General features: G+C 35.8%; 1 protein-coding gene across 5 annotated transcripts in view; it reads left to right on the plus strand.

The window, feature by feature from the left end:
- ARHGAP24 (Rho GTPase activating protein 24) overlaps positions 1-13,036 on the plus strand; it is a 361,899-nt gene that overhangs the window by 305,468 nt on the left and 43,395 nt on the right. For all 5 annotated transcript variants that reach the window (XM_049789754.1, XM_049789755.1, XM_049789757.1 and 2 more), the window contains one exon: positions 2,339-2,546. In XM_049789754.1, coding sequence (XP_049645711.1) covers positions 2,339-2,546 — 208 coding nt within the window. The remainder of the gene's footprint in view (positions 1-2,338; positions 2,547-13,036) is intronic.

A 13,036-nucleotide genomic window follows, 5' to 3' on the forward strand; every position in this document is an offset into this window, starting at 1 on the left:
GGATCACCAGGTCTAACCCCAAAAGCAAAGAACAAAATCCAAACTAAAAACAAACAAAAGGTATTGATACTTAGCATATCTGAAAACACCTAAGACACCATTGCTTTGACTTTGCTCCCTCATTTTTCTCATAAAAACCTTGCAAGCTACTACCTAAAAATAAATATATTTCAAAGATAGTAGTACTAAATCAGTAGTATATATAGGGGGAATAGTGGAGCTATTCAGCCCCAATTGTCTGACAAGTATTTGCTTTACTTTAGGTATTTTGTATTTATTACTTTAGCTAATTTTATTGGTTTGCATATACAATTTTCCTCAAGTAATTGCATAAATTCACTACATCCACTGCCAAAGTTTCAGTTACTATCACATATCTATCTAGTTGCTGTTTCTTCCCACTGCCCCCCCCCCCCTTTCCCTCTTGGTTTTTCTCTCAGGATTTAAGTTCTTTTTGTTATGTCAGTTTGTTTGGGGAGGGTAGCCTGGCTATTTGGTTCCTCACTTTTCCTTCTCTTCCTGTGATGGCCTGGTTTTTGTGTTTGATTTCCATGGCTGTGATGGATCCCATGTCTTCCTATTTGTATCTTGTGTCTTGAGTAGTTTATTCTGGAGACTTTCTGGGTTCCCAGTGAAATGGGAAAGAGTCTCAGCCTCTCTAACTATAGTCAGTCTTCCCTTTGCAGAACCTGAGCTAAAGAACAGGTTTTGTGGCCAAAGGCCTTAATTTAATACCTGTATCACATGAAGAGAGTTCTAGAAGCTGGAGGTGGGGGTTGGAGGACTTAGGGGGTGATAGCTCTCATTCTGTGTCTGGAAATTGCTGCTATGCAGCCCCTAGCTTCAGATCATCTTCTGTGAGACATTAATGGAACTCTGAGAATAGTGTACCAACCCTTTTTTGTTCTCCTTTGTTTAAGTAGCTACAGGAGCTCTCCTTTCTCACTGACCTTTTCCCTATTTAAGAAACACCAGAGATTTCTTTAGCAACCTGTTTTCAAATACAAAAGCTACAGTTTGTAAGACTGAGCAAATTTCTTCAGGTGAAAGCCTGATGTGAGATATAAGAAACACATAATTTATTTCTGTGTTGTTTTGGTGTTATTTTTTTAATCGGCAGGGTCTATTTTTCTATACCTCATAGACCTGTCTATGGAGGTCTTTTAATACCTTTAATAAAACTCACCAAAACTCATTGCTTTTTTTTTAAGTCATAACCACAGACAGCCAGTTTTAGGCAATGGTTAAAAAGTGCCTTCCTCTCAGGGAAAATAGTGAATCAGCCTTCTTATTTTAAGAAGTAGTTATTAGGGCTGGAAAGATAGCATGGAGGTAGGGCATTTGCCTTGCATGCAGAAGGATGGTGGTTCGAATCCCGGCATCCCATATGGTCCCCCAAGCCAGTCAGGAGTGATTTCTGAGAATAGAGCCAGGAGTAACCCCTGGGCGTTACCGGGTGTGACCCAAAAACAAACAAACAGACAAACAAAAATAAGTACCGTAGTTATTATTTTGAGATGTAGTACTTCTTATTTAAGAAGTAGTGCTTCTTATGGGAAGCCAGAGATAGAATGGAGGTAGGGCATATGCTTTGCATGCAGAAGGATGGTGGTTCGAATCCCGGCATCCAATATGGTTCCCTGAGCCTGCAAGGAGCGATTTCTGAGGGTAGAGCCAGGAGTAATCCCTAGCACTGCAGGTGTGACCCCCCCAAAAAAAGTAGTGCTTCTTAGCCAAAGCACTATTTCATAATTCAAAATTTCCCTTTCAGAAGAATAAATGGAAATTTATTTATTTCAACCAAATAATTTAGGGTTTTTAAAAAGATAAAACTATCAAAAATATATTCTCTGATTATTTTCTATAATATGGTAACACAGTTTCATCATTTGAAAGCACACAGTAAGTAAAAGAAAATGAAAAGTTTTTAAATTTAGTGAAATTTAGGCTTAAAGTTAAAACTACAACAAGATTATTGTGTTGAATGCTTTTACTTTTAATATTTTAATGTAATTCTTATTTCTGAGGGGAAAAGAGACACTAAAATGACATTTATTGCATGTTTATTGAGTGAGTCGATATCTCAAATTTCATTTTTCTGCTGACTTCATGCTAAAAACAGGGAAAGATATTAAAAGGTAAACGCTTTACACTCCAAAGATTTAATATAACGAGTGTGATCACTTCATAGAGTGCCATGCTAGACAAATGCTTGTTAGGCTTCAGTCCTTTTCTTTTACACTTAATTTTATTAGAAAGCACCAAACATATAATGAATGTGAGCAATGTTATTCGTCTATACATTGGTCCCATTCACTATGATCCTCTATTTCTACAGGTATTTTTGGACAGAAGCTGGAAGATACTGTTCGGTATGAGAAAAGATATGGGAATCGTCTGGCTCCCATGTTGGTGGAACAATGTGTGAGCTTTATCCGGCAAAGAGGCCTCAAGGAAGAGGGTCTCTTTCGGCTGCCAGGCCAGGCAAATCTTGTGAAGGAACTCCAAGATGCCTTCGACTGTGGTGAGAAACCATCATTTGACAGGTAAAATTCAATACTTAACTAATTATCCTTCTCTCACTATCTCCAAACTGAGCAGGAAGTACTAGTGGATTGAAGTCCATCATTGGCTCCATAGTTCAGAAGATGAATTATATAGCCACAGAAGGGTAGATTGTGTTTATTAAAGATGGCATTGTATCATACTTTGTCTTTCACCTATGCTATTTTCTACTTTGATTTTTTTGATTTTTTTGTTCTAAAATTAAAAATATCAAGTTTTTGTATTGGAAAATTTTTTTTTTATTTTTGGGCCACACCCGGTAATGCTCAGGGGTTACTCCTGGCTATGTGCTCAGAAGTAGCTCCTGGCTTGGGGGACCATATGGGACACCGGGGGATCGAACCGCGGTCCGTCCAAGGCTAGCGCAGGCAAGGCAGGCACCTTACCTTTAGTGCCACCGCCCGGCCCCTGTATTGGAAAATTGAACTTTTAATGTAATGTTAATAAAATTGTACCAGTGTACTCTTAATTTATAAATTTTTTGCTACTTTCCTTGACATATACGCTACATATTTATATTATGCTATATTATATAATATATTTTATTTATTCTATTTTAGTTTATATAATCAATCGTGTTATCATCCACACTAGTATTTTGGTGCTCTGTAACTATTTCTCTCACCCCTGCTTTCACTTCTCTTTTAAGCATCCTTTATTTCTCAGAATCTAAGTGATCTTTTTGTTTTGCTTGTTCCTTTGCTTCCATTACTTAGAGTCTACATATGAGTGAAGTCATTCAATCATCGCCTGTCATTTCTGTGTTCATGTTTAGCATAATAGCAACATGCTCTATTCGTGTTTCTGCCCAAGAGAAGCAAGTAAAAACTATAGAAGAGGGCCAGTTCAGTGGCACAAGCCATTGGGCATTTGCCTTGCTAACCTAGGACAGACTTCAGTTCAATCCCCCGCATCTCATCTGGTCCCCAAGCAAGGAGCAATTTCTAAGCACATAGCCAGGAGTAACTCCTGAGTGTCACCGGGTGTGGCCCAAAGAAGCAAAAAAGAATAAAAAGTAAAGAAGAAAAAAATATAGATAATTATTATGTTATCTCAAAGAAATTCTAGCCTCAAAATAAGTAGGAAATTATCTCAGGAATATGTTCTTTCAGTAGCAGTTGCTTTTTGTGTGACCCTATAGAGATTTACCTTTTGCTCACACAACTTGGTATTTAGGTGGAGACTAAGAAAATTCTTATATATATTTTATTATTTGACAAATTCCCATTAGTCTAAATCACAAATTATGGCAGCATTAATTAATGGTTCCCTAATCCTTAAATTAATTAATCTTCTATTCTCTGTTTAGGTCTCGATCCCTGTTAAAATCTGGTAAATTACTGTATGTTCAAGACTGGGAAAATCATAAAAATTGTCCCATATTTTTTTGAATATTTCTCAGGTATCACATTTTTTTAAATTTATGGTATCTTTTTTTTGAGAGAGATTTGGGGGCTACAGGGCTACACTAGAAGTGATCCAGGTTTATTTCTGGCTCTTTATTTGGAGATTACTACTCATCATGATTAGGGGTTATTCAGTGCTGGGTATTAAATACTGGGATGGCAACATTAAAAGCAAATATCTTTCACACTGTACTATCTCTCTGGCCCTTTGTCCCGTATCATAAAAGCAATTGTTTACTTTGTTTTAACTTTTGCCTTGTTTTTATACCATGACGTATATTTGTTAATCTGTAAAGGCACTCTAACTATTTCTATAGTAGAGTAGATTCTGCTCCATATTAAATTTGGAATGATATCTAAATTAGGATTAGATACATCTAAATTAGATGTAAAAATACATCTAAATTAGGATTCTATTCTCTAATTATTGGTCCGTCTCTGGTTTGCCTTTTAGACTTTTACTGTATATTTTCTAATTACTTTCAATCTGTTTGCCCATGGAAAGCTGGGATTCCCAAACTAATTTTTATTTTGCACTATTACTATCAAGTTGTCATTATTCCTCAGAAAACCTTATAGACTTTTTTGGAGTAGGTCATACGGATTTGAACCACACCTGGGAATGCTCAGGGGTTACTCTTGGCTCTGTATTCAGGACTTATTCATGGAAGTATTCAAGGAATAATATAGGATAATGCCAGGGATTGAACCCAGGTTAGCCTCATGTAAAACAAATGCCTTTCCCACTGTACTTTTGCTGCAGCCCCCTCATAGACTTTATTTTTTAACAAATTTTTGAAACACTGTGGTCTACAGAGTAACTCAGAATTCAGTTATTCTGACATTCAATTTCCCAACAGCAATCCCACCACCAGTGTAGCATTCCCTCCACCATTTTCCATGATCTCCCAAACTGAACCCTTAGCAGGTATGAGTAAGTTACTTTGTAATGTTTATTACAACTAAATGGCAATGTAATTATGTAGATCAGCTCCAGTGAAAGAAAATCTGTGAAATTTGCATCACAAATGTCATTCCTCTGAAGGTTTACTAAGCTGTTTATTGCTAGTTGAATGTTCTGTTGGTTTTGTTGAGCTTATGTGTCTTCTATAATATCACATCTAATTTCGTGTGTTCATACTGAGATGTCATTTAAAGGTAAGGAGATGTATATGTGATATAGTTCAGGACCTCAAGAATATGTAGAGCTGGGCCAATGAGTTCAGATGGTAATGGCAGCAATGGATTGTGGAACTGGCTGCCAGGACTTCAGGAAGTACAGAGGCAGAGGTGGGGAAGTGGCCTACCTTAACTCCAAACAGTCTTTAGAGATGACAGACTCAAAACCAGCCTATCTGGAGTTTTGGCTGGTTAATTGTCTGCAAGGATTAGTGAAAAAGCACTGAAACTGTACCATTGGCATGGTGGCAGTTTTGGGGTGTGTGTGCAATTGCTGAGGCTTCAGCAGGTAGCAGACTTGCCTCAAGCCCCTCTTGAGGAGCCCAGAGCAGTCAGCTGCAACGCCAGTATAGACTTTAATTTGAATACTTAAATCATTGCCTATAAATCCTATTATACAAACCTTTTCATATTTGGTCTAGGAGTAGGGTATTGTAGCACAAATTTAAGATTCTTCTGAATACATTTGCACTGCTGAGACAATCTCCAAAATACACTCTTCACTCTTTCTTTTTTTTTTTTTTGTTTTGTTTTGTTTTGTTTTCTGAGCCATACCAAAAACACTCAGGAGTTACTCCTGGCTATGCGCTCAGAAATCGCTCCTGGCTTGGGGGGAACCATATGGGACTATGAGGGATCGAACCATGGTTCGTCTTAGGCTAGCGCTTGCAAGGCAGACACCTAACCTCTAGTGCTACCACTCTGGCGCCCAAAATATAATCTCAGGTATTTAAGGGATTTGAGCCACATCTCTAAGCCACTGAGCCACAGCTGAAAGTTCTGTCTTCTAGTTTTATGAAGAAGGTCATAGCCACAACATGCATACATACATACATACGTACATACATACATGCATACATACATTCTTATTACTTAGACCATCTTTTACTGACAATACCTAGATTTTATTTTTGCTGTATCTTCTTTAACAAATTGAAGATTTTGCACTGGTATATTTAATTTTTCTAAATTCTTTTGAGTTGAACTTATATCTCTCTATCTTCATCTAGAGCATCCTAGATGTTCTGAGTAACTGTGCTCAATAGTGTCTGGGATTTTTCTGCCACCATTTGATAAGTACCTTTCACTCGTCTCTGAATAATATTTCATAGTTTTTTCTGTACCTGCTTGTAGTTTCATCTAGATTTCAAAGCTAGTGCTATATATTTTACATTTTTGTTGCAGAATTCTAGATTTTAGATAATGTTTTAGATCATTGTTTTAGATAATCATTTTATATAATGATTATTATACACCATTCTATTTTTTCCTGGTTTAAAATAGTGAATTTTAATTTGGGGGGCCACACCTGGTGGTGTTAATGTGTTTTCTGGATTCTGCTCTCAGAAATTACTCTTGGCAGGCTTGGGGGACCAGATGGGATGCTGGGGATTGAACCTGCCTCAGCTGAATGCAAGACAAACATCCAGTGCTACTGCTTTTGACCCATAAAATCATGAACTTTTAAATTATGCATTTACTCTATCAAAATACCTTATTTAGTGGACATTAGATACTTATGCGTTAGATTTAGTGCAGTTGCAGTTTTCAAGGAATCTTTGTTCAATGTATGGCCCCTATGCTGGATTGGCTGGAGTAATAGATGGCTATTTCAGTTTCTGTCTCTCTCCTCTTTAAAATCTTATGTCATTTGTTGCTTCTACCTACCCAAATGTTGGAACACTTAATGTGAAGTGTCATGACTCAAAAGCAAGAATAATAAAGCTACAGGCATAGTAAGAGCTAGGCCAGAGTTAGCACAATATGATTTCCATTGAATATGGTCAAAAGTGAAGCACCGACCTAGTCCATGGAAAAGGGATTTAAAAATTGTCTCTACTTCCTGATAGAAGCCCCATACGGGTATAAAGAGAACAGAAAATTCTGCCAAGTCATTTACATAAATAAATTTTAAGTGCTTATCTTAGTCACTGTACTAAGTTTAAAAAAGCCAAAGATTGACAAAATTCATTCTCTTCTGGAGTTTGTGTCATTATGATAAACAAATAAAGAATTGATACTCTGGAAATACTTCAAAAACTGTACAGGGGTTAAGGCACTCACCTTTCTGTAGCTAACTCCAGTTAAAACTTACATGGTTTCCTGAACATTGCCAGGATGACCCTTGAGCACAAAGCTAGGAATAAGCCCTCAGCAGAGTTGGGAGTGACAAAAGCCAAACAAAAACCAAAGTACAAAAGGTGACATACCAATACATAAATGAATGAAGTGGTGGCAATTCATACCTTCTCACAGATTTTTAAGTCAACATGAATGACAGAAGTTTGCTCTACTGAGACAAAGTGGAGATATATGATAGAATAGCAAGTGCAGAGGCTTTAAGACAGGCAAAAGTTTGCTCCTTTAAAAGACATTGAAAGACTGGAAAGTATGAAGGGAGAATTTGAAGAGATAAGGTGTAAATGATTGTCCTATAGAATCTGTATATTTCTATATATTTTGTTTTTCATCTAAGTAGAAATTCACTAAAATGTTTTAGCAAGTAAATGAAAAATATATTTAAATAATTTTAAAACAGCGTTCTTTTTTATTTAAACATTGTGGTTTCAAGGTTGTTTCCCCCTAGATAAAATTCTTCATGATTGAGTTACAATCATGAAACATACAATGTTGACAAGTGCACATTTCCAGCCATCAATGGCCCCAGTTTCCCCCTCACCCTCCCTGATGCTCCCTTCCCTACACCCACCCTCTATACCCATCTGCCTTTGGGGCAAACATTTTACTTCTCTCTCTCTCTTTCTCTCTCTCTCTCTCTCTCTCTCTCTCTCTCTCTCTCTCTCTCTCTCTCTCTCTCTCTCTCTCTTTCTCTCTATCTATCTATCTCCCCCACACACACACCAAGGTTTGTACTATTGTTAATGAGGGGTGCCTTGCAAGGCAAGCGTTCTACCGCTGTGCTATTACTCCAGCCCCTGGCTCAGAGTTTTTATGAAGGCTTTGTTACTAGCCTTCATAGTAACCTTCATACTAGTTCTTCCTACAGGATAAGGGATAGACGCTTACAGATCCAGTCCTCTAAGAGGTCCCTCTATTCAAAAATAATCTCATTGTTTTTTAGATTATTTGAACAATAATTTTTATTTATTATTTATTTATTAACTTTAATGTGTTTGAAGGCAGTTTGTTATGAATTACAAAATATTTTCAGACGTGGTTGAAGGGAGCTTGTTATGAATTACAAAATATTTTTCTTTTATTTTCAGATTTCCAAAATAATCTCCAGAACTGAAAACAATTATCAAAACAGCTTTATCATATTTTGTAAGTTATCAGGATTTAAGGAAATTTCAAGAGTCCAAGAGTTAGGGAAGGAAATAAAAAAAATGTTTTGATCAAAATATCACATTCTGGCAATCTAAATAACCTTGTGCTATGAACAATTTCAGTTCCTCATGCATGGAGGCAAATATACAAATCATTTGATTCTGATGATTAAGAAAAGCAAGTTTCCAGATTAATAAACAGTGAAATAAAAAAAATGAGAGCAACATCCAATTGTAAAATAATCCAACAGAGAAATACATTTTCCATAATTTTCCAAGAAGACTAAAATCAATTTCATATAGCTAGGTGTTCTGCCTCAACTACTCTTATTGATTAGTTGTCTGTATTTGAACACTCCAAGTCCTTGCTTACATCCAAATTTATAGGATGTGAAGACACATTGCTTGGGAATACTCATGTTAAATGACAAATGTTCATCACTAAAAAGTAACAGCCCTGGAACAGTGGGAATAATGCTTGCCTTGCAGGTGGCCAACTAGTATTCAATTCCCAACACCCCATACCTCAAGCCTCACTAGAAGTAATTCCAGAGTGCAGAGCTGGAGTAATCCCCGAATATTGCTGAATGTGGGGAAAAAAAAGCAGCAACAAAAATATCTTAAAAAACGCTTGGTATAGATATTAAGATATATGGTACATAATATTCCTGACTGAAAAAAATAGTAAAGGGACTTAGGTGCTTCTCTTGATTGATCCCAACCTTAATTCAATCCCTGGCATCTGGCATTGAACCACTGGCCCAGCTGGCCAAGACATCAAGAATGGTCCTGGCCTCCCTGAGCACTGCTTGAGAGATCCTTTGATTTCCCAAATTTTTATTATGAGATACATTAAAAACAAGATTCTGAGTAAATGCTTTTGTTTACTTTAATTATGTTTGTGCCTCATTAAAATCAACAGGATTTACCTTTCAACACTTGCTAGCATCTAGGAAGATTTCTTGTAGGCTTTCTGCAAAGATAATCTCAAATTTTCATTGTAATACCTACAATTATTTTAGCCTCTATATATTCTTCAATTGTGGTTTAATGTAAACTTTTGACATAGTATTTAAGTGCATAATTACATGGAATATTATTAAATTTTAATTATTAATTAAATTTAAATTATATATATTTGGTAGACAGAAGACTTTCAAACAGTACTCAAAGACCTGGGAGATCTCCTGGTGATACGAGTCAACCAGGCGCTCAATGCGAGTTGTGCCTAAGAATGTTCCCTCATTTAGATCTTGTTTTAATATTGTGTCTTAATATGGTCTTTTTGTCACATCCTTCAGTGCTCAAAGTCCTGTGGTGCCACAGCACTCCTAACTCCAGAACGATATTCCCAGACCTCATAATATATATTATAACATTGTGCATATATGTATTATACCAGGGGTCCTCAAACTTTTTAAACAGGGGGCCAGTTCACTGTCCCTCAGACCATTGGAGGGTCTGACTATAGTAAAAACAAAACTTATGAACGAATTCTTATGCACACTGCATATATCTTATTTTGCAATGAAGAAACAAAACAGATACAAATACAATATGTGGCCCGCGGGCCATAGTTTGAGGACCACTGTATTATACTATAAAAGAATATACAAAAGCTATATAAATATTTCAAGCTAACTTAGAAAGTTCCTGATACTTTGGCATAGAAATAAATCAGTATGAAGAGAGTTATATATATATATATATATATATATATATATATATATATATATATATATAGCTATATCAAAACACAGATACCACACACCCAGGCTAACCATTTCTACAACATAATTTTGAGGAGTACAGATCATATCAGTACATTGTTTCATAACATTCTATCTTTGTAGTCTTCAATATTATGGACACTTCAGTTGGATGCTGTCAAGCACCTGAGCTTATAAATCTACATGAGCTTTTGAAGCTCTGGAGATAATATTTCTTATTTTAATGATAAAAAGTATTTTGTGTATACTGGGAGGGAATTGTAGATCATTTAAAAAAATTGGAAATGGGGCCAGAGAGATAGCATGGAGGTAAGGTGTTTGCTTTGCATGCAGAAGGACGGTGGTTTGAATTCTGGCATCCCATATGGTCCCCTGAGCCTGCCGGGGGCGATTTCTGAGCGTAGAGCCAAGAGTAGCCCCTGAGCACTACCAGGTGTGATCCAAAAACCTAAAACAAAACAAAAAAAATTGGAACTAACATTATTTGAATTTAGAGAGATTTTAAATGCAGGCACCAGATTAAATGAGGCACTTTCTCTTCACCTTTAAAGCTAGCACACGCTGTTTTTTTCCAGCTCTGAGATTCAAGCTTAAGACTTACATTCATGCATGACTTATTGTTACTACAGTAAAATTTCCACAGACTGCTTGACCAAAGTGGATTTTGTAAAAAAAAAAAAAAGAAAAGAAAAAAGAAAGAAAGAAAGAAAGAAAGAAAGAAAGAAAGAAAGAAAGAAAGAAAGAAAGAAAGAAAGAAAGAAAGAAAGAAAGAAAGAAAGAAAGAAAGAAAGAAAGAAAGAAAGAAAGAAAGAAAGAAAGAAAGAAAGAAAAAAGGACATTCTCTTTGACCTGAAATAATTTGTTTTTATTAGTTTATGTCTGCTATAAAAAAATAACAGACATCAGTGTGTCTAAGCATTCTTGTCTGACTTCCCTATGTTTAGAAATGAAAACACCTTAAAATATAATATTAACATTTCCACATGATGAAACAAAACAAATGCAGAACATGTAAAATCAAGTTATTATTGTGTTCCCAAAGCTTTCCAGATGGCATTAGCTTTACAGGAGATACATTTCAGAAGAACTGGGATGGTTCCCATCCGAGCATTAGCTGCTGGCCATGAGGCCTTGAAGTTCTATGAAGACAGTGATTTTATGTGTTTTGTCTAAAAATTTGGTAAAACAGCTGTTATCCTGGGTAATTCAGCTGCCCACCCACATGCTATTCATTCTGCCCTGTCTTCTCTCACTCAGCTCCTCTCCCCTTTTGTTTCGTTTTTGTGTTGGTAACTAAATTAGAATTACTAAACAAACTATAACTTTGTTTAAATGTCTGCAGATAGAAAATGAAAAAGAAAAGTCTAAATTCAAGAAAGCCAAACTCATATTTAATTTAAATTAAAATTAAATTTACAGCTGTACATCTACAGCTGTTGTAATTGCTGACTTAAGGCTCACAATGAGAATTTGAATGTTGGTAAGAATGTAAACTCTTTATGAATAAACACTTTATGAAAAGAATATATATATTTCCAAAAATAGGGAGTAGATATTCTGATCCAGTTAACCTATCTTAGATAAGTAGCCAAAGAATGTAAAAACACTAAATTGAAGACATGTATGAAATCATGTTTATTGCAGCACTATTTACTATAGACAAGAGTTGGAAATAATTTAAGTGCCTGTTGACAAATAATTGGAAAGGATATGTAGTACAAGTGCACAATGGAGTCTACTCAGCTATATAAAAGATGAAAGCATACCTTTGCAGGAAAAGTGATAGATCAAAAAAGTTCTCTGGTTAATGAAGTACATCAGGTGGAGCAAAAAATTTTGAACCACATGGTTCAAAATTATGAAAAAAATCATCAAAGAAAACTAAAATATTTTTTTAGGTAGCAGTTCCCAAGTTGGTAGTTAGCAGAAGGAAGAGGAAAAGGCATATGAGTCAGTTGGATTAAAGGGGCCAATTTTATGAAGTACATAATTGAGATTTTTAGGGATGAACTTCATATATATATAAAGATTGATTTATAATAACGCACACCTAAAACTAAAATAATGTTACTTAAAAAGATGCCATTGCCATTGGAATTTATTCATAGTACAGACTACTTCCTCAGTGACTAAAATGTATATAAAAGTTAATTATGGGAGGCAAAGAAGTAGAATATGGACAGCCTTAAAATTAGTTTCTGGAGCTGGTGAGGTGGCGCTAGAGGTAAGGTATCTGCCTTGCAAGCGCTAGCGAAGGAAGGACCGCGGTTCGATCCCCCAGTGTCCCATATGGTCCCCCCAAGCCAGGGGCAATTTCTGAGTGCTTAGCCAGGAGTAACCCCTGGAGTAATCAAATGGGTGTGGTCCAAAAACCCAAAAATAATTAGTTTCTATGTGTTCTGTAACAGATTTGCACAATATAAGAATTTCTAAATATTAATAATTGTTAATGTAAAATAATGGCACGATTTGGTTTCACTTGCTACATTTAGATCATTTTTTACAGATGCAAATGTAAATGCCACAAAGCCTTTAAAAGTTGCCTAATGATGATGAATCTTAAAGAACTTAGTTTTGATGAAATAATTAGATGTTATTTCAAAGCAATAGTCATTAAAACAGCATGGTATTGGAATAAAGACAGACACTCAGATCAGTGGAATAGACTTGAGTATTCAGAGAAAGTTCCCCTTACTTACAATCAATTAATCTTTGATAAAGGGGCAAGAAAATCAAAGTAGAGCAAGAAAAGCCTCTTCAACAAGTGGTGATGGGAAAACTTGTCAGCCACATGCAAAAAAGGTAAATTCAGACCTCTATCTAATACCATGCACAAAGGTCAAATACAAATTTATTAAAGAACTTTATA

Source organism: Suncus etruscus, chromosome 16, assembly GCF_024139225.1.
Source record: "Suncus etruscus isolate mSunEtr1 chromosome 16, mSunEtr1.pri.cur, whole genome shotgun sequence".
Taxonomy (NCBI): Eukaryota; Metazoa; Chordata; class Mammalia; order Eulipotyphla; family Soricidae; genus Suncus; species Suncus etruscus.